The sequence below is a fragment of the Piliocolobus tephrosceles genome, chromosome 2 (assembly GCF_002776525.5).
Source record: "Piliocolobus tephrosceles isolate RC106 chromosome 2, ASM277652v3, whole genome shotgun sequence".
NCBI classification, from domain to species: domain Eukaryota; kingdom Metazoa; phylum Chordata; class Mammalia; order Primates; family Cercopithecidae; genus Piliocolobus; species Piliocolobus tephrosceles.
In genome coordinates, this window is record NC_045435.1 from 42,790,024 (window position 1) to 42,814,609 (window position 24,586).

Sequence of the window (24,586 nt, forward strand, 5' to 3'; positions counted from 1 at the left end):
TACAATCCCTGAGGTCTGAAGTGACGTCAGAGTGGGGCAGGGCGGACTAGTGATGCTCTGGGCATGGAAGACCACACACACCTGGCTGGCTCTGCTCAGTTCATGAATTTCCCACCGGAGACTGGGCAGTTCATCACTCTTGTTCTCTGCAAGGAACTATAGGTCTGTTGCTGGTCATGTTTGAGCAACTTCTCTGAACTCTTACTGTTTGGAGCTGCAGTGAGAAGCAGCAGGGAGCAGAGCTGAATCACTGGCTCCTTTTCTCCCTCCCCATCTCTCTTTTCAGCCTGCAGATTTAGAAGCATGAGTAAGCTCTGCTTTACCCGACTCTTGCTTATTTCAAGCAGCATGCTGTTACCCTGTACATAAAGACAGCCCCTGCCTCCCTCACAGGCAGGGATTCTATTCTCCAGCATTACTTTTTAAAAGGTGTTCTGCTAGAAAATCGCATATTATTTCTTCTGTAAAGGTTTCTCCTTGCCGCCTTTCCGTAGCTACAGCTGTCACAACCACAGTTAATATTTTGTGTGCCTGTGCATGCGAGTGCATGGTGTGGGAAGGGAGATAATCAGGCTGTCCTCTTGGGCAGAAGCCTTCCAGTTCAGCTTTTATGAGCTGGATTTAAAAAATAAATAAATAGATCATATCGCTCTCTTGCTCAGAGCTCTCCAGTGGCTTCCCGTGCTCATAGAAGGCAGTACACCACGTCACCAGGGCTGCAGGGCCCTGTGCCGTTAGGCCCCAGCCTGTTTTTCATGCTGCCTCTCGCCACTCCCCCACTCCACTCCCAGATATTTGTTATGGTATTTGTTATGTCCCTTGAATATGTCACATTTGTTCCCACTCAGAGGCCTTTGCACTGGTTTTTTCAGCTAGGAATGAACTTCCCCAAGATCTTCATGGCCTTCTCTCCTGTTATGCAGCTCTCAGCTCAAATGTCACCTCCTGAAAGGGACCTTCTCTGGTCACTCCCTGTGAATGAGTCCTCACCCCTGCCTCTCTGGACCGCCGCTCTGTTCTTCACAGCTCTTCTTCACCATCTGACATTACATTCACTCATTAATTTATGTTCATCTGTCCATCCCTTCCTGTGTGTCTCACTCATCGCAGGATCCCAGCCTCTGAGAACAATCCTGGTTCCACAAGCATTCAGTACAATTTTGGTACTGAAGACAGTGCAAACAAGAGTGAAATGGCAGTGGGGACATTGACCGGGAGAGGCAAAGTGCCGTAGCAGAGATCGTGTGGAGATGCTGAGAGGAGAGAGGGCATCTGCAGGAATGTGGAGGTGCTGGCTGAGCTAGGTGTGCCTGGGTAGACCAGGGCTCAGCTGCTCTGCCTGGGCCAGGCTGGCTTTGCTCTGGAGGAACAAAATTCGTGGCACAGGCCCAGGAAGACAGCATGCTGAGGATGCCGACAGGTAAGGACTGTTGAAGGCTGGGAGCAAGTGCAGGGGAGGGGCCTACTGGCCTACTCTTCCTGGGGAGAAATGGACATCGCTTTGGGCTTTCACCGGCCCAAGCTCCCATATGGTTAATTGTTGGTGCTCTGTGCAAATCTGGGGTTCCTCCCAGCCCTCCACTAAAGGGAATTGTGCACCAGAGTGGTTCTACATTTCATTTCCGACCTTATCATCCTTGTGCCCTAGAACTTTATTAGACATTGCAGAGATGATATCATGATTTCTTAAGATAGCCTTGCTTGGAAAATTATACCAGGTAGGATCTTATTACACCAGGAGATGAAGCCCATTACTTTAAAACTTTTCCTCTGCCATGTATTGATTGTGCGGCCCTGGGTGACTTCATAACTCTGTGCCTCATTTTCTTGCCTTTAAAATGGGTTTACACCTGTAATTCTAGCACTTTAAGAGGACAAGGCAGGAGGATTGCTTGAGCCCAGGAGTTCAAGACCAGCCTAGGCAACATAGTGAGACCCCATCTCACCAAAATTTTAAAAATTAGCCAGGCATGGTGTGCTTGTAGTCCAAACTACTCAGGAGGCTGAAGTGGGAGGATGGCTTGTGCCCAGGAGGTCGAGGCTTCAGTGAACCAAGATCATGCCATTGTACTTTAGCCTGGGTGACAGAGCAAGACCCTGTCTCATTCATTCATACATTCATTCATTCATACATACATATATACATAGTGTTTAATAATACTTAACTATTTCACTAGGTTATTGTATAAGTTAATGGAGCACTTAAGGAATTATTTATTGACTGGTAATAAATGGTCACTGTTGCTTTTATAAACTTGTACCTGATTGTTTCATGAGATGTCACTGATTCTTATTTTGTTATGACCAAGATTATGCTTTTGCCCTGACCAATATCTAGGTGTTGCTAAGAGGAAAGAAGGCTGCAGAGAATGTGGTACTTATTGGATAAAATGTGTCAGACATACACAGAGTTAACTGTCTCTGAGCATTTCCACCATCTCCTTCCCTGCTGTCTTGTTCTTTTCTTACTTGGGTAACATGAAGGAGAGCAGGTTCTGGTTGCCTGGGAGGCCATCTGTCCTGTGATCCCTCACACCTGAAGCCTCCGTTCCCTCATCCTCCCAGCCATGGGCACCATGTCCACAGTGCAGATGGGGCGGGGGAGCAGTCTCAACCCTGCAGCCTGCAAGTGGAGATTTGGAAGGAAGTAGCATGAGCAGACACAAGCCTTCAGAACGAGACCAATTTTCATGCGGCTTTCCCTGGTAATAAAAGGAAATGGGGGCTGCAGAGAGCCTACAGTATTTCAGCAGATGGTCTTGTAATAGAATGTTTTTTCAAAGTTTCCTTGTGAGGCATCAGTGACTCTTGGAAAGTGTGTATCGTGTAATGAGGAACAAAGACGTGGCTTTGAGCATCCCTCTTCATAGCATGTTTCTGAGTTGCCTGTCCCTCCTGGCACAGGTAGGTGATTTTGGAAAGTAAGGAAGATGACCCTAGAGAAGCAGCCTCTCCTGATTTTTCTGTGCCTTTGACAGAGCTGGGACTTGGTCCTAGGGTCAACAATGCCTGTTCAGCTCTGCCCCTCCTCACTCTTCCAGGCTTGGGCCTCAGCAGGACCCATTTGATGTCAATGAAGGAAGGTCTGCATTTCTGCAGTCCCTTAATCAGCTGCACCTCCCTGCTGAATTGTGCCAACCTCGTGGAATGGTGTGCATCTGTCCAAGCTGGCTTATGGAAGGAAGGGAGGGATGGATTCTTAGTGATAGTTTCTTCTTCAGACTCAACAGACAAGCCCAAGCATTGCCAGGACACCTACAACAGGGCAGAATCACAGCAAACCCTTATGGCAGCCCTATGAGGAAACTGAGGCACAGAGAAATTGCAAATAATTGTTAGAGCCAGAATTTGAACCCAAGCCTCTTAACCATCACAGTATACTGTGCTGTCTTAATGATTAGCATATCCTTTTCACAAAATCACCTTCTCAGCTTCATTTTATTCCTTTTTTTTTTTTTTTTTTTCAAAGACAGTCTTGCTCTATTGCTCACCCAGCATGCAGTGACATTATCATAGCTCGCGGTGGCATCCATCTCCTGGGCTCAAGTGATTCTCCTGCCTCAGCCTCCCTAGTAGCTGGGGCTACAGGCATGCATCACTATGCCCAGCTAATTTTTATTTTTAATAGTAGAAATGAAGTCTCACTATATTGCCTGAGCTGGTCTTGAACTCCTGAGCTCAAGTGATCCTCCTGCCTTGGCCTCTGAAAATGCTGGGATTATAGATGTGAGCCACCATGCCTGGCCATTTTATTCTTGTAGGGAATATTTACTCCGTGTCACTGGGGATTAAGCAGTAACACAATTCGGCCTCCAGCCTCCAGGAACTTGTGGTTTAGGAAGAGTACAAGCAGGTAAACAGAACAGTGAACATATAATTTGTTCTTTGGACATCTCTCTGTATAAACACAAGGACATACCTATGCCAAGATGGCATCTGGCAATAATTTGGAAATTTATATGACCATATATCCACATGCTAAATACTGTATTAGCTGTGGGAATGTATGTAGCTGTGTATAGAAGACATACAAGTATAAGGTGCACTAATTTCATTTAACATTACAACTTAGGTAGACGTAGTTCTCATTTTCAGCTGGAACCTGGAGGGATCATTGTGCTTTTCTCCCTCCTTTCCCCGCTGCATCTAATCGGTCAGTCTTCTCCTGTTGAACCCCCTCACCCTACAATCCAGCCTCAGTGCAGACCTTGTCATGCTCCCCAACCTGGATTACTACATCAGCTCTCTCACTGGTCTCCCCATCTCAGGCCTTTTTTTCTTAATATTTTGATAACTGTACTTCAATATAATTCGTTTCCTTGGTAATCTTATGTATTTTTAACATCTTTATTGAGATACTCATAAACCATGAAATCACCCATTTAAAGCACACATTTCCATGGTTTTTAGTGTATTCACTGAGTTGTGCGGCCATTACCACAATTTAAGGTTAGGACATTTTCATCACCTGGATAGAAACCCTGCTTCCGTTAATAGTCACTTCCCATCACCCCTGCCCCGGCCCCCAGGTCTTGGCAAGCACTGATCTGTTTTCTATCTCTATATGTTTGCCTAATCTGGACATTTCATATCAATAGAATCATATACCATGTGGTCTTTCATGTCTGGCTTCTTTCACTTAACGTAACGTTTTCAAGGTTAATTTATGTTGTAGCAGGTATTAGTACTTCATTGTTTTTTCTGGCTGAATGATATTCCATTGTATAGATACACCACATTTTAAAATTCATCTATTAGTTGATGGACATTTAGCGGCTAAGTGTAGGGAAAAATGGGAGCTGCCTGCTCTTGGGCACAGAGTTTCTTTTTGGGGTGACAGGAATGTTCTAAAATGAGATAGTTGTGATGATTGCACAACTTCATGAATGTACTAAAACCCACTGCATTATAGATTTTAAAAGAGTTTTATGATATGTGAATATTTCAATAAAAAATCTAAAAACACATTTTAGAAAGAGCTCTGTGACAGTTATTAATACCATAGATGAACAATATATTAAGAGGGAGAGAAGACAGGTGTAATGAAGGAAGATAAAACAGTGATACTGACGTATAACATCCCAGAGCACCTCAGGATCCGTTCCAAGTGTGGATATTAGCCCAGATCATCTCAAAGTTATATTTGTCTTTGAGATATGCCTTTCTATATTAAAAATCTGTTATCTAATATGGTCATGGATAGGTGTATTTTCTTTGCTGATTAAATATTTAATGATAACACTTTTATTATGAAAATAATTTCTTGGCTGCCATTTATTTTGAAGAAAATTATAGTGTACGTGTACCAGATATTTGTTTAGTACTTTATGTGTATGGTCTTATTTAACTTCACTGCAGCCTTATGAAATAGAGATTGTATTAATTTCTCCGTTGTATGGGTTAGGAAACCGTGGCATAGAGAAGTTCTGACTTGACCGCGGTCGCTCAAGTAGGAAGTGACAGATCTAGTATTCAAATCTAACTTTTTCTGAGTCTAAAGCCTGTTCCCTTAAGCCCTTACTCTTTATTATCTTTTAAAATTAGAGTGCATTATCATTAATCTAAAGTAAGGGTTGTGAGGAACATAATTTAGACCCACCATGGATCTTGCAGAGTTTTGACGATCTCACTGTAACCATCATTTATCTTTCCATAGCCATCATCTAGTGCCTTAGTACCCAAATTAACATTACCTAGGCTGGACATGGTTGCTTATGCCTGTAATCCCAGCACTTTGGGAGGTCAAGTTGGGAGGATTGCTTAAGCCCAGGAGTTTGAGATCGGCCCAGCAACATAGGGAGACCCCGTCTTTCCAAAAAAAAAATTTTTTTTTTAATTCATTGGGCATTGTGGCATGTGCCTGTGATCCCAGCTACTAGGAGGCTGAGGTGGGAAGATTGCTTGAGCCCAGGAAGTTGAGGCTGCAATGAGCTGTGATCATGCCACTAAAATTTGGCCTGGGTGAAGGAACAGGACTTTGTCTCAAAACAAAACAAACCCATTACTTGGGAATGTTGGAAATGTTTAATTTAGTCCAGGCATAATGGCTCACACTTGTAATCCCAACACTTTGGGAGGCCTAGGTGGGAGGACCGCTTGAGCCCAGGAGATCAAGGCTGCAGTCAACCAAGATCATGTCACTGGCCATTCCTTGGAGGACAGAGTGAGACTCTGTCTTTAAAAAAAAAAAAAAAAAAAAAAAAAGTACTGTTTAACCCTGGGCCCATCCCAGACCCAAAGAATCTTGAGCCCAATTTTTATGAGTCTAGACTAATCTAGAAGCTAGAATCTGCCTTTTATCAAAATCCTGGGTGATTCAAATGCACTTTAAACATTTGAGAAGCATGGTTATAATACATGTTCTTAGATTAGTTCTAAGTTTGATGATCCACCAATGATTTTTGCATTGTCAAAGCACACAGCTCAGGATGGAATGACGTGGTCCCCAAATGTGAGGTTGCTGACCTGGGAGTCAGGAATCTGTCTTCATAGTCCTGCTCCTGTGTGATGTAGCAGGTCACTTAATCTGAATCCTATTTTATTCATATATGAAATGAATAATTTGCTTAAATCTTAATTTTGCGTTTAAGTACATTTACCTCATAGATACCACATCAACTGTATCACACATTTTTTAAATGTAGGACTTTTATTCTTGTAATTTTGAAATTTCTATCATTATTTTATCTTAGCCCACAAATTATTTAAGAAGTCATATCACCACAACTCATTTTAACTGTCCTTTTCATTGCACTGAAATTCTTTTTTTTTTTTTTTTTTTTTTTTTGGTGGGTGTGACCTGCAAGAGTGGAATGTTTTTAAAAATGTTCCATTCATCTGTAAAAGAATGTAGATATTTAATTTTGGGAGTAGAGATTCTAGAAATATGTCTGTTAGATCAACCTTGTTACTTTTATTAATCAGATACTCTAAATCTTTTTAAACTTTTTTCTCTGCTGTCTTAGGGGAAGAGCCTTCAATATTATACCAATAAGCATGATATTTATATAAATTTTTTTGGTACATGTCCTTCATCAAGTTGAGGAAACTTTCTTCTATGACTAGTTTTCTAGAAGTTTTCTCCATGAATGGATGTCATATTTTGTCAAATGCTCTTCTTACATCTATTGAAAATGATCGTATGATTGTCTTCTTATTCTTTGTTAGTGTGGTGAAGTACGTTGTTATGCCAGCATCCTGCTGGCATAAACCCTAGTTGGTTACGGGTATTATCTTTTTTACACATTGATGGAACTGGTTTGCCAGTTTTTTTATTAAGGATTTTTACGTCTCTTTTCTTGAGGAATACTGGTTTGGTATCATTATAGTAGCCTTATAAAATGAGTTGGGAAGTGTTTCCTCCTCTATTTGCTGAAAGAATTTGCTTAGAAGTTGTATGATTTCTTCCTTAAATATTTGTTAAAATTGGTGAAGCCATCTGGACTGGGAAATTCTTTGGGGTAAGGCTTGTGTTTTGTTTTGCAAATCAAGGAAAAGTATGTATTTTTAGATGATCAGATATGTAATTTTTATATTTGCATTACTGCATTCATCACGTTGTGTATATTGTTGAGTTGGTTAGTTTAGCTTATTGGATTATGGTTTATATTTCTGAACACATCTGGGAATTTTTCATCTATTCTTGAAATATTCAAATATTTTTCCACTACCACTGTCTCCTCCCAAGAGTTCAATTACCTGTATGTTAGACCACTTGATATTGAAATTGTCCCACAGGTTCCTAAGGTAGTATTCACTTTTTCAGCCTTTCATTTTAGCTCTTGAAATTCCATTTGGCACTTTTCAGTAGCTTCCATTTATATCATTATGTTTACATTTTCTTTAAATCCTTCAACATGCTTACAATAGCAGTTTTAAAGTCCTCATCTGCTAATTGCATTATCTGTCATTTCCAAGTCTATTTTCAGTAGTCTATTACTACTGTTTCTTTTGGTTAGGACTCGTGGGTTATTTAGTAATATGCTTATTTTCTAAACATTTGAGGATTTTCTGGGTGTCTTACAACAGTAAGGATTTTCTGGGTGTCTTACAGTTTCTAATTTAATACTTTTTTGATCATAGAACATACTTTGTATGATTTCATCCTTTTAAACTTAATAGCTCAAGATGTCCATTTCAGTGACTGTTTCACGTGTATTTAAGAAGCATATGCTTCCTCCTGTTGTTAGATGTAGTGTTGTATACATGTCATTTGGGTCATGTTGAATGATAATACTGTTCAAATCTTCCATATCCTTGTTGATTTTTTTGTCTACTTGTTCTGTCAATATTTTAAGAGCAGGAGATCAAAGTATTTGTGATTATGGATTTACTTATGTTCCTCTTTAGTCTCTCAGATTTGCTTTATGTATTTAGGAGTTTTATTATAAGTACCTATACATTTAGAATTGTTATTCTTGAATAATTGTCCCTTTTATGATTATGAACTGCCCCTCTTTATATCTGGTCTTATTTTTTATCTTGAATTCTTCTTTAATTAATATGAATATAGCTGCACCAGCTTTTTTTACTTAGCATTTGCACAATATATATTTTTCTTTTTTTCCCCAAATTTTTGTGTCTTTGTATTTAAAAGCTATTTCTTATTAATAACACATAGTTAGGACTTTGCCTTCTCATTGGGGAGTGTGATAGGAAAAATAATGACCCCCCAAAGATGTCTACCTTCTAGTACCTGGAGCCTGTGCATGTTTTCTCTCACATGGCAAAAAGAACTTTGCAGGTGTGATTAAGTTAAGGATATGTGATGGGGAGATTATCCTTTGTTATCCAGGTGGGTTCAGTGTAATCTCAAGGTCCTTATGAGGGAAGGGGGAAGGCAGGAGAGACAGAAAAGAAGATATGATAAGAGTAGCAGAAGTCAAGGTGATGTGAGGCCATGAGCCAAGGAATGGGGGTAGCCTCTAGCTAGAACTGGAAAAGGGAAGGAAATAGATTATTCTCTAGAACCCCTAGAAAGGTACAGCCCTGCCACCAGCATGATGGTAGTCAAATAAGACCTGTTTGAGAGTTCTGACCTTTAGAATGGTAAGAGAAGACACTTATATTGCTTTAAGCCACTAAGTTTCTGGTAATTTCATACCATAGCAATAGGAACTAATACAAGGGCTAAGTTGGTTTATATTTGATGTGATTTCTGATGCGACTATTTAAATCAGCCATCTTGAAGTTTGATTTCTGTTTGTTCCATCTGTTCTTTGTTCCTCTTTGCTTCTTTCTTGCAGGTTTGTTTTTGGTAGGGGAGAGTGGGGATGAGTCAATATATTTAGAATTCCATGATCTCCTCTATTGACTATTTGTGCTTTTGGGGTTACTTTTTTAGGGTTGCTCTAGAAATTATTTTTCAAAAACATAATCTCTGTTCAAAGATATCCCATTACTTAAGGAATTATTTAAGAATTTTATAAAAGCATCCTGCTTGGAATTTTTCTGAGCTTCTCAGATTTGTTGTCTCAGACTTGGTTGTCTTCAATCAACCCCAGAGAATTCTTGGCCATATATTTTAATTCTTTTACCCCACTTTTCTCTTCTACTGGGACTCCAATTAAATGTATGCTTTGGATATTTGATATTATTCTGTTGATCTTGGGGGCCCTGTTCCATTTTATTTTTCATTCTTTTGTCTCCTTATGTTTTAATTTAGATAATTTATAATGCCTTGTTTTCAAGTTCACTGATTCTTTGCTCCATCCAATATGCTACTAAATCCATGAATTCATGCCATATCATGCTAGAAATGGATTTCTAGCGTTTCCATTTGGTTCTGTTTTATAGTTTCCGGTGGTGTCAGTGAAACTGGTAGAATAAGGGCCTCTAAAAATCCTCTTTCATAAAAGCAATGAAAATACTGGCAAAAGTAGTCAGAATCTATTTTTTCAGAACTCTGAAAATTGACCAAAGGCTTGCATCAATCCAGGAACATTTGTTCAAGAAAAAAATGAATGAGTAAGAAAAGTGAGCTTTGTGGCATTTCAATTTATCATGTCCCATCCCTGTTTCCCCCGCAGCTCCACAGTAGCCTTGAAAACCCGTAGCCCACAAGCACAGTGCAGACCTGCAGCCTGCCAGCCACCAGAAGGGGCAGAAAAGGGTTAGACCTCCTTCAAAGCCCCATTCCCAGAGAGATGTCATTATTTTTCATGTCTGGTGATTCCCTGAAAGAGACCCCGCTTATAAGGCCGTCTTTATACAACCTGACTCAGAGGTTGCCCAATGGCAACAGCCTTTTCCCAGTGGACATTTGTCAAAAACAAGCAGAGGCAATTGTTGAATAGTATAGCTGCCTGGGGAGGTAGATAACAATTTGGGCAAACAATAGGGTAACCTGAAAGCTTTTAAAAAGAAAAGCTAGGGAATGAGGTGGCCATAGGAGGCTTTGAAAAGCTCATATGCTATTCCTGGGATTTTAAAAGACCAAGACTATGTATGTGGCTTTGCACAAGATTTCAAAGGGATCCACACCTAAGAACTTCACAATCAAGCTGTCAAAAGGCAAAGTCAAAGAGAAGATTTTGGAAGTAGCAAGAGAGAAGTGACTCATCATCTACAAGGAATCCTCAGTAATATGAAAGACTGATTTCTCATCATGAACAGTGGAGGCAAGATAGTTGTATCACTCTGTGGAAATTCTCTGTATCTTCACATATGATATTTACCTTTTTCCACTAGGTTATTTAACATATTCATCATAGTTATTTAAAGTCCCTTTGTCTTAATTCCAGTTGGGGCCATTAATGTGTCTGGTTTCAGTATTTTATCTCTATATGGAGGGTCATTATTTTCGCATGCACTTGTGTGTGTGTGTTTGTGTGTGTGTGTATGTATTTTTAAAGTTTTGACTTAATGCTCAACATTTTGTGTAAACAAAACAAAACAGTAGACATTACACTATATATTTATGTCCAGTGGAGGATTTCTTTTTTTCTGTAAGGCTATTAGTATGGGGGCTTGGGTTCCTTGTAAGTAGCAAGTTGTTAGGTTTTTTTTCCTTTCTTTTATCCAAATTGATAATCAATTTTCTTTTAAGGGAGAGATTAATCAGTTCATATCTTATGTTAGTTAACAATTACTAAGTAATAAATTACAAAATGTAGTGACTTAAACATTTATTATCTTGTGGTTTCTATGGGTCAGGCATCTGGGCCTGGCTTAGCTGGGTGCCTCTTCCCTAAGGTCTTATAGTCAAGGTATCTGCCAGGGCTGCTGTCTCATTTGAAGGCTCCACCGGGGGAGGGTCTGCTTCCAAGCTCACTCACATGACTGTGGGCAGGAGTCAGTTCCTTGAGGGCTGATGGACTGAGGGCCTCCGGTCCTCACTGGCTGTTGGTCAGTGGTCACCCTCAGTGTCTTACTATGTAATTTTGGCCTTCTGAGACCTGTCTTCCCAGTGGTAATGGAGGCAACTCATAAAATGGAAGCTTGCCTCATCAATGTGGACAAGGAAAAGAGTATGAGCGAGACAGAAATCACTGTCTTTTAAAACTAAATCTTAGAAGTGACATCCCATCACTTTGCCATATTCTATTTGTTAGTAATGAGTCTCAAGTTCCAGCCCACACTCAAGAGGAGGAGATCCCACCAGGCCATGAGGCCTAGGAGGTGGAGATCATCAGGGGCCATCCTAGAGGCCCCCTTCATGTGCTTTTTGTGGTAACCAGTTTACTTACACTTATTTCTATAGTTTTATTTGGTCTTTTCTGTTTACCATCCTCTCCCTCTCTCTCCCCTCCCCTTTTCCCACTCTCCCTCACTCACCCCTACCAGTGTCTTTCTCCCTCCCCTCGCCTACGTCCCGTCCTCTCCCCTGCCTTCTACTCTGGCTTCCATCCTTCTTACCCTCTCTTACCCGCTTCTCCTCTCCAGTCTTTCCCTTCTCATCTTCTGAAACAGCTGTTAGACACGTTCTGGACCATCAGTCTGTCTTCCACAGTTCTTAGCTTTTATCAAACTTTTTATTTTTGGGTTTGTTTGTTTTTTTGAGACAGAGTCTTACTCTGCTGTCCAGGCTGGAGTGCAGTGGTGCGATCATAACTCACCGCAGCCTCAAACTCCAGGGAGCAAAAGATCCTCCTGCCTCAGCCTCTCAAGTAGTGGGCATGTGTCACCATAGCCAACTTTTTATTTTTATTTTTTGTGGAAATGGAGTCTCGCTTTGTTGCCCATTCTGATCTCCAGCTTCTGGACTCAAGCAATCCTCCCGACTTTTTATCTTTGTCTTCCATTGGTACATTCTTGCTCAAATCTCCATACTTCATTTCAGTTTGATGATTTTTCCCTTGCTGTCCTCAGCTTAGAGTTTGCCTTATCGATTTCATTTTTTATTTTGTAGATTTTAAATGTATAATCTTTACCTATTTAGTGGTTAGCCTGTTTCAGGTTCATAATTTCTTTTTTGTAATTCAGAATTTACTTCGTTTTATCTTTTTGAGCAAGTTAAATATGCATATTTAAAATTATTTATCAATTGGAGGTTGTAATGCTGGCTGGATATCTGATGATGTTAAGGAATTCATGTTAAATTGTTTTTGATATGCAATACTACTATGGTTGTGTTTTAGAAATTAAAAGTCCTTATTTTTTAGAGCAACATATTGAAGCTATGTAGATGAAGAGATCTGTAAGAAACTTGGGTGGAGAAGGTGGAGGGTAGAGATGAAAGAAAATCTCTTTAGTTTCTAATTGTTGAAGCTTGCTGATGGCTATCTGGGGTTTTATTATATTCTTCTTTCTTGTGTTTAAATTTTTGCATAGTAAAAAGTTTTTTGAAATCCTTTGTCATATTGTCCTATAAAATTAATGTCATCTGGAGTGAATTCATATTTCAGTTACTGCTTTTATTGGTAGTCTTTTTAGAAATTCTATTTCTTCACATATTTGAGATTCAGTTTGTAGGTTCATTTGGAGTGGGAAGTTCAATATTTCTATTGTCACCTACACCTGCACCCCAGTGCGGGACCAGGTCTGATTTTGGCCTTCTGAGGCCTGTCTCCACAGTGGTCCTGGTGATATTGCAGAGCCAGGAACTGAGTGACTAGGTTCATTTGTCATCCAGGAGTGGGATCTGTAGCTTCCGGGCTTTCTAGGTTTAAGCAAACTGAAAACCCTGTCCCTCAGTGGAGGTCTTCAGAAGTTTTTTATATAAGCTTCTTATTTTAGGGAGATCCCTAGGCTGCAGGTCGCCAGCTTGGCTTCAGGGCCCCGCTTGTGCAGAATGTGGTTTATTCTGACCCTGCATGATAAAGAGGGTTCCTGACTGCCTCTGCCTGCTCCAGACTTGGAGCCAGCAGGCCTGTGGCTTCAGCCCTACCCACTGCTTTGCATTTCTGTTTGGCATTGGACACTTTAATCTTGTTTTTGAACCTGTCTGTGTCTTTTTGGTCACCTGTTCTATAATTTGTCTGCCAATGCTATGTGTTCGGAGTAGGGTAGAGGCATCAAAGTGTGAACTCACTGTGTTGTCTTGACTGGAGGAGGTCCTTGACCAAATTATGCAGATTCCTTCAATTCTCTATGCAAAGACTGTCATCTGCTGAGTACACGTTCATAATGGTGATATATTACCTTTATATTAGAGACAACATTCTTAATTCCAAAATTTTTCCCTGAACACTGTCTCAGAAATCTCCTTAGGGAAAATAGCAACCCGCTAACCCTACAAGTGAGTCTGTCTTATGGTCTCCCCAGCACATCTCTCTGAAATTATTTATCTGCACATACATTTGCATCTCCCACTGGGATCTAAGCTTCATGATAGCAGAGATTTTCTCTCTGGCTTCCTTGTTGTGCCCTCAGCCCTTTTACAATTCTCTCTGTCACACAGAGGTGTCCTTCATGGTGTTCTGGTAAGTGATACACTCAGGCACTGAAGCCACAGTTGTACTGCGTGCTGCGTGGCCTCTCATGAGTGCTAGGAAGCCACTATGAGACTGCGGGGCAACTATGTGGAGTGGCAGATACTGCCCAATGTGCTCTTCCATACGTCACAGCCAGGTCATTGAGTGTCTGCTCTGGGCCAGGCACTAACACTCAGGCATTTGTGTCATACTCAGTTTCTACAGCCATTTGTCGTGTCACCTCTTGTCCATTGTCAGTCATTGGGATTGCATTCTAAATCTCAGATGAGCAGAGCCGGTGGGCAGTGCTTTGTAGCAGATGAATTAGAGGCGGTGAGCTTGCCACCCTGGTGGCTTACTTGTGACGAAGCCAAGGTGTTGGGGATATGGTGCACATCGCAGAGTTTTCATTCAAGTGGGAGGCATAGCCTCATCCCTCTCCAAACAGTTCATTTCATTCTTAACTGCTGAATTGTGCTGCATTGGACATGAATAGAAAAGTAGGCCTTGATGTCCTCAATGTTTCTTCCTGTTTGTGTGAACAGTCTCTAGCCTAAGGAGGTGCTGATGGCTAGACATCTTCGCCCAACACTTTAGTCCTGTGTCCCATTCCTCACATGGACATCCTGCTGGCACAGGCCCTGAAAGCTTCAGGATGAGCATTCTGGTAGCCTCGGCCCAGAGGAGGCATCACAGTGTCAGTGGGATGGTGGTGGACGGGTGGACTCACCTCCTTGTCTCTGCTGCTTCACTTAACTGTAGAGAATGGCAGCTGAAGAGCCTTATGATGGTTTTGCCTTCAGACGTCATCTTCCTGCTTGGCTGGGACTGCTGGTCAAAAAATGGCAGGTCCAGAGCCCTCAGAGACTTTCCTTTACTGGCTGCTTAATTGCATCAGACAAGCTTCTCCTCTGACTGCACCAGGGATTGGTAACAGTTAAGTGCTGGAGTGCTGAGAGGCCCAGCGCAGATTAGCCGTGCTTGCATTCCTGGGACACAGCTTCAGCAGCACACTTTGAAAAGCCCTGCGAGAAATTCCTGGCATTTAGTCCCACTGTTTGTATTTAGCTTTTCTGAAGTGTTGGCATTCCAGAGGCATTCCAGAAGCCTTCCTGGCATTTTTAGATCCTCTGCAGCTGCCTGGGGATCCAGGTTATTACTTCTTCTCCCTGATACAGGTAAGGGGAAAACAGACAAGACAGCATCTTGCTCAGGCTTCCTAGAGGCCAGTCAGTAATAGACCTAGTGTTAGAACTTAACTCTCAGGGAGGGGTTCAGCCAGCCACCCAAGCCCACTGGCCTGGTGTGGCCCTTTCGCCCGAGTCTTTCTCCTGGTACTCTGCACTCAGGAGCACTGGTGAGTGGTCAGCTCTTATTACAAACTATCTTGCTGGTTGTTCTGCAAGGTTCTATGTCAGTAGGAGTAACACTGCCAGGGAGATGGGCTTTCAAAAACTTGGGTTCATGTCTTACCCCATATTTTTGAGTGATTCAAACCCATGTGCTGATACCATAGTGTGGCTTAAAAGGAAAAAGCTCAGGACTTGGAAGTCATATGAACTTAGGTTCACAGTCTACCACTGGCTAGCTTGTGCTTTTGGGGGTAGTGAGGATTAATTAAGTGCCATCAGGAACTTAGCGGAGAACCTGAGCACACACAGCCCTAGCACAGGGGTAGACAGCAAGCAGATGGTGTTATTCCTCCATACAGTCACAAAAGGCAGTCCTGAGCTCCTAGGCCTCTGTGACTGTCTCCACCCTGACACTCAGTGTGGAGTTGTTCCACATTTGACCCGTGGAGGGTAGAAGCGGGCCCTGGGGCCTGGTCCTGGGAAGCCCCCGGAGACTTCGGGGACGTGAGTATCCCAGTGATGGGACTTACATCCCTGCCCTGCCATGTGCTGGTGACCCTTTATGGAGGCCTGTTGAGACCCTGCCGACTTCCGTTGGGGTTTCCGTTAACCTTCTGTACAGCTATGCGTCCCTTCCAACTTTACACATCATACCTGAGGAAGCTGGAGGTCAGGAACTTGTTCAAGGTTGCCTAGCTAGTTAAGGGTGGGCTGGGTTCAACCTGAGGTCTGCCAGCCTCAGGTTGCTTGCCCTGGTAAGCTGAGCCCTCAGCCTAACTGGACCTGGAGGGAGGACCCTTGGCCCTATGCTCCAACAGGGACTCAGCCATCCCCATCAGGCGGGTGAGGGAGCAGCACCCCTCCAGCTGACTCTGTGCCTGTCTTCCTGCAGGCATGGATCCCTGCTCCTTCCAACTCAGAGCGTGAGGCTGTGGCATGGCATGGTTCCAAGCGTAAGGACACCAAGGCCAACACATAGCTGTGTGGCTCATGGCAGCACACCCAGCGGCCAGACACACCTACATTGACCAAAGTTCAGACCCCAGCTACTGTCTGAATGGCTATGAGCTTTCGAACAGCTACTTAGGCTCCCTGTTGTCATCTGGCTTCTCAGCTGTAGTGGGGGATCATGATGATCCCACCTGCCCTTTAGAAGTATGGTAAGGATCAAAGGAAATAACTGTGGGAGCACTGTGAACAGGACTCCCATAATCAATAAATGTTATTGTTTATCTGTGAAATGGCTGTAGTAATTACCCACCTTGAAGGATTGTTGTGAAAATTAAGCACAATATATGTGAATGATCTGGCGTTTCATAAGGTTTTCAATTCATTATTGCTACTGTTCTCATTGTGAATGTGAGCAGAAATGTCCGTCACCTTCTCCCTGCAGCACCATTCCAGCACCATCACTGCTGGCTAACATGGGCTTTGTTCTCTTCCAAGCAGGCCAGGGAGCTGGAGAGCAGAGAGGCAGAGCTAAGACGCCGTGACACCTTTTACAAGGAGCAGCTGGGGCGTATTGAGAGGAAGGTAAGACTCCTGCTTGGCTGTCTTCCTTGGGGCTAGGTCCTAAAGGCATCTGACCAGAACACATCACCATGATGGGGGGAGAGAGGAGTCCGCAGGCCCAGTACCCATTCGCCCAATTGTCAGTCACTCCTTGGAGATGCCCTTCTGCATTCTGCAGCAGGCACCCAAATAGAGCCTTTCAACAAGTTGCATTCATGGAGATAATTGGTTTTTAATTGTCTCCCCACTGCCCCACCTTTTTTTTGTTGAATGTGGCTGGTTCTAGAGTAGTTCAATTTTAGAAAAAAATTCACTTTCACCACAGGGCGGTGCTGAGTCCCAGTATACCTTTTCCACTTTAGTTAAGCTGCATTTGGTAAAAATAATAATAATGTGATGTCTTGCTATACAAATACATTAAAGTTGTATTATTGATTTTCTCCTGGGAGTTGGGAAGATCAAAGTGCACTACAGCTGCACGCTCACTGCTTTTCTAAAGATAAGTCTTTGATATGAATGAGGTTTAAAAACATCATCATGCCTTTAAAAAAAAAAAAAAAAAACCCTACCACGACTCTTGAAAATTCATTTGGTAACTTGCTTATTTTTTGGTTTAATTTGTGGATCATGACAGATTTTTCAAAGAAATGGCTTAAGATGTGGGAGGGGATGGTTGGGAGGTTAAAAAAAAAAAAATTGTTCCCCCTCATGCCTGAGACAGCATGCCAAGCAACCTGAGCCATCAGCTTATTGCAGGCAAATCTTCGCAAATCATTTGTCACGGTTTGGAGCTTTGAAATTGACAGTTTGCTTGAGGGGCCTGATTTCCACAGGGGTTTTCTCCTGTGCCATGCCACAGTGGAGCCTGGCAGAAACGTGGGTTTCTGGATTTCCAGGCCATGGGGAAAAGAGGGAGGTTCTTCCATGCCCCATCAACACCTGCTTGTCCACCTTTGCCGGTGTTTAGGCGCTGGCCAGAGTTGACATGCCGTGAACACAGAGTGCTGATGGTGATATCCCACAGTCTGAGGAACGGCAGTGCACCTCTGAGCCGCTTTCCGAGTGGCCCTTAACAAGCAAATCTTTCACAGAGCAGTCTCATGCACAGATTTGAATGTAGCTTATAATGACAAGGATTGTGATTTGAGATCCTAGAAAAGGGTAAAAAAAAATTCCACCAGCCATAGCTCTCATTATCACAGTTTCCCATATGTTCATAGGCACAGGGTTTTTTTTTTTTGTTTGTGTTTTTGTTTTTTTATTTGTGCAATTCTTTGGTCTCCTTTGTGCTCCTCATGTTTCCCTCCCTGGGCTTGGCTGCTAGAGGCATGTGTACATGTCTGTTTCGGGTGGAAGGGAAAGAGCCTCGCAGCATTTTTGCCTCTCTAAAATACGTTTTCCTTTTGTCATTCTCCTCTCTCATCTCTACCCTAGTTCTCTTCTTAGAAACCAAGTCTCTGCTTTGCTAAAGGAGAGGAAATTCTGGATGAGACTTCTTTCTCTTCATTAAATGAAGTCCAAACTCCTTACATATGCAGGTGTGGGCTTTTTAAAAATCGAGGTTTCCTAGATGATTGTGAAGAGTTATTAAATGCTTCCAGAAGGAGGTGCAAAAGCATGATCTCCTTTCTGACTCTTAAACACAGCATTTTGCTGGTGATAATAAAAAAAAGGAAAGCACCTCCAACATCTCAGGAAATGGAGATTGGTGCGGGAGATAGGAGGATTAAAGGGGAGCCGGGGGAGAGGCAGAAAGGAGGCAGAAGAATGAGACTTAATTGTATTAGTTTTGAAAAAGGTTTTCGATCTTCTCCGTGGATAATTTTATTCCTGTAATGGCTGGGAAGATGGAAAACACAGCATCTGACAATCTTTTTTTATTAGCTGTTGCTTTTACACGATTCCACTTTCATTTGTTGAATACTCGCAGACCTTGACATTTCCAGCTTCTGTACACACGGCTCCAGGACTTTCCAATCATCACATCCCTTTCCTTTTCCCCCCAATTTCCTTTAAGTTTAGAAATTGACAGTAAAAACCTGTTCAGAGGAAAGTTGAATAAGCTGCTGCATGATCCTTGACTACCCAAAACAACTCAGAGTACAGTCCCGGGTGAGAGCAGGTTGAGATGGGGAGGCTGATACCTGTGGCTATTGGCCGAGTCGTGGTGTATCCAAGGGGCTGAGTGGAATCCTGCAGCCATCCACCCGTGGAAGCCGGTCAGCCTCCACTTTCTACCTGTTGAGACTGGCAGGTAAGGAAAGCCTGCACAAAATCCAGACTCATTTTCAAGGAGGGAGAGACTTCTGGACCTTTTTGTCTGCAGTATTTATTTCCTAGATGATTATTCTTAAGCATGGAAATCCCATTTTGTAGGGCTCCTGTGCTTTATAATCTTTCTGAGTAATTGTTCCTCATAGCCACACTGCAAGATCTAAGTGAGCAATATTGTTTCCATTTCCCCATAGAAAGCAGTGAGGTGTTGACACAGACAGGGGCCTTGTGAGGGTCTTATGGCACGTGAAGAAGCAGCCTGGACATTGAGTATGGTGTAACTGATGGCGTGTGGGCACCAGAGCCCATAAGCCTTGGCTCCCACACAGCAATTCAGTCAGTGTGCCTCCTTTCAGCTCGGTTTCTCCGTCTGTAAAATGGAGATGCTAATGCTTTCTGCCGGTAGTTAATGGGAGGATTAAGGAAAGTAACGCCTGTAAAAGTGTTTGTGTGTGCTAGGCACCTGGCAAGTGCTGGCTCCTTCCCTGGTGCACAGCAGTACTGGGGGCTCTGTTTCATGTCACAGTGCTTCAGGTTTGGATTAATGGATGAGCATGTGTGCATGCACACGTATATGCATGCTGAGATGGATTTTTATCATTAATGGTGGCCTGACCCCAACACCTGCTCTCTGTGATGGGGAAGCCTTCTCTCTGGGCTGCATCAGACTCTTCTCTGATGGTCTTGCAGTATCCAGCAGACTGGGGCCATGCACTCCCCAGGTGTTTCCGCACATCTGACAGTGTCATAGAACAAGGTCTTTGTCCGTTTCTGTGGGCATCTTTGCACGGGACCCCTATTAACTTCAATAGGGATGGCACCATGTTTGAGAGCTCAAACAAGAGCCCCAGAGCCATCAAATGAGACATAGGGTTTTATTTGCAGAAAAGTTACATACAGGGACGGTCCAGTGGCAGTGGGATGGGCAGGAGAGCCGCAAAGCCCCATGGCCGGCTGAGCAAGCGAACCACTACTCCCAAAGAGCATGTCATTTCCATAGCATTTTCACTTAGCACTCTCCCTAACAGCTTCTACCTGGCAACCTTCATTTAAACCCAGGGGTGGCCAATCTTTTGGCTTCCTTAGGCCACCCTGGAAGAATTGTCTTGGACCACATAAAATACACTAACACTAATGATGGCTGATGAGCTAAAAAAAAAAAAAAAAAAAAAAAAAAAAAAAAAAAAAAACACAAAATCTCGTAATGTTTTAAGAAAGTTTATGACTTTGTGTTGGGCCACGTTCAAAGCTTTCCTTGGCTGCATGCAACCTCTGGCCTATGGGTTGGACAAGCTTGATTTAACCCAAAACAAAGGGCCTCAATGTCCTGTACAGCTGTGTTCCATGGATTTTCACTTCACAAGGGCCGGAGATTCAGATGTTCCTTATAGATAAGGAATGGATCTCCGGGTTGGACATTCCTGGATTTCTTAGCTCAGAACTCCAAACACACATTCAGGTGCATCTGCCATACTGGCATATGGACCAGGAACGTGAGACCCTCGACTGCCTATGCTGGCTTGAGTCATGGCCGCTGAACCCCTTGCCATCTTAGCTGTGCTACCACCGCACACCTGGCTCCAGAGCCTTTGCTCAGCTGCCACTTTGTAATTTTCTGCAGGAAGCAAAAGAACCAGGAGTGGGATTCACCCACACCGTGCCTGGATTCAGCTATTACGGGGCTAAGGGAGGACTTGTGCCTCTTCAGAACCAGCACACTTTATTGTCTTCTAGTAGAAACCTCGGTGCTGGGTGGCCCTGAAGGAGACCCTGAGAGCCCATGGAGTTGACCACTTGGGGCTGGCCAAGGCCTTGTCTTCTGTAGTCAACCATGGAGCTGAGTAGGGTGGTAGGGATGAGTAGGCTTTGGGGTCCAGCAGACCTCAGTTTACTTCTGCCTCAATCATGTAAGCAGCCTTGTGACCCTGAGCATGTCATTACATTCTCTAGCCTCAGTTTCCTTATCTTTGAAATGGGGATTTAGGACTAACCTGCCAGCTGTTTTGGGGTGAGTGGTAATTTGTGTGAAGCAACCATCAGAGTACCTGACCTCAGTATCCAGTCCTCTTTCATGTTATTTCTGTCCTCTTCCTCCTCTTTAATAAATGCCCAGCCTTCATTTACTCCACATCAATTTAAGTCTGCTAAATGCCAGGCACAGAGATGGCTCAGACAGCTGTGGCTCCTGCCTTATGAATCCCATAGTCAGGTTTGGGAGGGAAGGGAGATGCCGAGGATTAGGATGCCAGATGGGAGGATGCCCATATGCAGGCTTCCTGTGACTAGAGAACCTCTCAGCTCTGTAAAATGCTTCATCTCACTTTATCCAAAGTCAGCAGCTATGAAGTGGAGAAGGTCTTTTTCAGGGTTAGCGTCAAAAACCGAGCCAGGAAGAAAGGGAGAAACGTATTCTTCCTGGACTTTCTCTCCTTTCCCCAGGATTGAAGTCTTCCTCCCTGCACCTTTCAGATGCCTCGCTGCCCTGCCTCTGAGCAGTCAGCACTTTCCCCCATTGTACTCCCTGCTGCCAATCAAGTTTTCTTAAGAAAAGACCATCTTCTGATTCCGATAGCCCTGCAGTTTTCTCACTGACACTGCTCAATAGACATGCCTATCCCAGGCCACTGGTCTCTGCCTTGTCCCTTGGTGTGTAGGGAAACACAAGCTACACAAGGTATTTAGTGGAGGAATTAAATACAGGATTTCCACTTCACAAGAAAAGGTGTGGTCAGCAAACGTGAAAAAAGCTCATCCTCAGTACATATCAGGGAAATGCAAATTACAACCACAACATGATACTGTTACACACTTGGAAGAATGGCCAAAGTGGAAAAGACAGACAGCTCCAAGTGCTGACAAGGATGTGGTTTAACCTAAACTCCAAGACACCATTGGTGGGGTGTAAGTTGGCATAGCCACTGTGGAAGATCAATAGCCAGCATCTTTTAAAGCTGAACTTGGGTATGCTCCAGGACCCAGCATTCTGCACCCGGTGCAGATGTGCCCCCAGGTTCACCAGAAGAGAGACTGTAGAATGTCCATGGTAGTGTCATTCATGATAGTCCTGAAAATCAGGAGAGAGGCAAGTGCCAGTAGTATTCATGATAGAGCACTGCTGGCATGAAAGTGAGATGTCCACAGCTGCAGGTGCTGCTGCTGGAACTCCAGATACACTGCTGAGCAAAGGAGCCGGCTAAGGAAGAGGACCTGCAAACTGTGTGATTCCATCTATAGAAGGGGTGAAAGCAGCACAGCACATCTATGTTGTTAGCAACTGGGATAACGGTTACCCTGTGGGGGTAGCAGTGACTAGCAGGGGTCCTGTGGTGGGGAGGTAAGGCTTCCTTTCATGACCTTGGTGTTAGTTACAGGTGTGTTCAGTTGCTGAGAGTTCATCTGGCTGTGCTCTCAGGAAAGAGTCAGCATGTGAGGCTTCATAAAAAGTGGGCTACAGCTGAGGAAGGCAGCCCAGCAGGGGTGCCCCATGGCCTCTGCTGCCCCTTGCTGCCAAGGCACCCTCTTCGCTGGCCTGCAAGGCTCTGCTCAGGGCCTGCTTTCCAAATCCCAGGGACCTTACAGGCCTTGAACATCCTCTTCCAGGCCCTTCCAGGCCCTCCCAGGCCCATCTGTGTGTTTGTCTCACCTCCTTGTGCGACTGGAGGACAGACCAGTAAGGAGAGGCTACTTGCCTTATGGAGAGACACAGCTGGAATGCAGCAGGCCCGCTGCGAGCCCACATCTGTTTGCACCCAGCCCACTGAGCTCTTGCCTCCTCTGAGTTCTGTAATTCTGAGTGCCTCCTCTTCTGACCGGGTTACTCCATATCCATTCAGTCTAGTAGAGTTGCTAAAACCCTGTGTCAGGTGCTGTGAGACCTGGGGCATGGGCACAGGATGGGGACTGGGTGTGGAGCTACACCTCACTGGAGTGCCCCATAGGCACTGCAGAATCGCCTGCTGCTCCATCTTCTGTCCCCTGCTGAGGCTTGGGCCCTGTGCATATTCTAGCCCTTGCCACACTGTTTTGTTATCGCCTGTGGCTGCTCTACATCTGCGAGCACACTCCTTGCTGGTCTGATTCATCAGGTGATTCATCGCCAAGAGCTGGGGATGCAGTGTCTGGCATAGAATAGGTGCACAGTAAATGTTTGCAGGAATAAAGAAGGGAACGTGTGTGTGTGCTATCAGGAAACAGTGACGCAGCGGGGTTCCAGAGGAGGAGGGAGCCTTTGCCCAGAAGTCTTCTCGGTGGGAGCTGTGTTTGGAGGGAGCAGGATGTCAGTGGGCTGCATGCAGGGCTGGTCATGGAGAAACTGGGGCTTCTGGCTGGAGAGCTTGGCCCCAGCGAGGTGCTCTGTGGGAAGGCAGGCCACAGGTGGTGCAGCTGGGAAAACAGGCTGGCCTGAGAAAGAGAAAATTTAGGTGAGCCACTACACTTGGGGAAGGTTGTGAGTTTAATTCTAGGCATGCACTTTTGAGGAAGAGATGACCAGCAGATGATTGAGAAGTATCAGACAGGGAGTTCTGTGTCCTACAGAATGACAGTCACAATAATTTTGTGAGCATATGCTATGTGCCAGGCCCTCTTACACAAGTCATTGTGAATCCTTGCGGCAACCCTGTAAGGTAAATTATATTACACATGTTCTACAAATGCAAAAGCTGGGAAGCAGGCTGAAGCAGCTGCCAGAAGCCATGCATGTGGCTGATAGATGAAGTCAGATCCACGAGGCTCCAGAGCCCGCTCTTCCACCCCCACACGCTGCCTCCCACCGCCTCCCGCATCAGTGAGTGAAGAAGAGTCCAGGAAGGATGTGGTTGGCAGTGCCAAATGCTGCCTGTCAGAGACACTGAGGACAAAGTGAGGCCTCGCTTGTACTGGCGTGAAGGCCCTGTGAGCTGTGTCAAGGGCACACGTCCTGCATTGTCATGGAGACTGAAGCTGGATTCCATGTAGGGTTCAGGTTCCCTGGCACTGGAGAAGGAGGAGGTCTCCAGACACGTGCTCAGTGAGGGGTGTGTCTCGTTGGTAGAGCCACCACCTGCCTGCGGTCGCTCTGATGTGGCCAGCAGGTACTTCTGCGAGTGAGAGAGGCCTACACTTTGTGGGGCCCAGAGTCTGCACCAGAGATTCAGAGCAGGACCCCCTACAGTGAGGATGTGAGTGTGAGAGGCCTATAAAGAGAAGCTGCCAGAGCCTGGGGATTCAAAGGGAACTGCTAACAATGACCTGAAAACAATACATCAGGAAAGCTTCCCTGGGGGAAGAGGCCCACCTCCCACAGTCATGGGGAGCACTCTTTAACCTGCTGAGTGAGGGATCTGAGCCCAAGGGACTTTTGAAGAGTTTTGAATCAGAAAGTTTTTCATAAGGTTAGGCTAGAGAAGGGTACCGCCAACTGATTAGCCCATTAACACCTTTTTTTAGTAATGGTACCACCATAAAAGTTAGTAATGGTACCACCACCTCCTTCTCCACCATCACCACCTCCTCCTCCACCACTATCACCACCTCCTTCTCCACCACCATCACCTCCTCCTCCTCCACCACCGTCACCACCTCCCCCTCCTCAACCATTACCACCTCCCCCTCCTC

The 24,586-nt window shown here is 44.2% G+C and overlaps 1 protein-coding gene across 3 annotated transcripts in view; it reads left to right on the forward strand.

Moving 5' to 3' along the window:
• Positions 1-24,586, forward strand: part of CHCHD6 (coiled-coil-helix-coiled-coil-helix domain containing 6) — a 239,701-nt gene that overhangs the window by 118,559 nt on the left and 96,556 nt on the right. For 2 of the 3 annotated variants that reach the window (XM_031935159.1, XM_023215398.3), the window contains exon 5: positions 16,652-16,738. In XM_031935159.1, coding sequence (XP_031791019.1) covers positions 16,652-16,738 — 87 coding nt within the window. The remainder of the gene's footprint in view (positions 1-16,651; positions 16,739-24,586) is intronic. The other variant, XM_023215405.2, reaches the window with a different exon arrangement.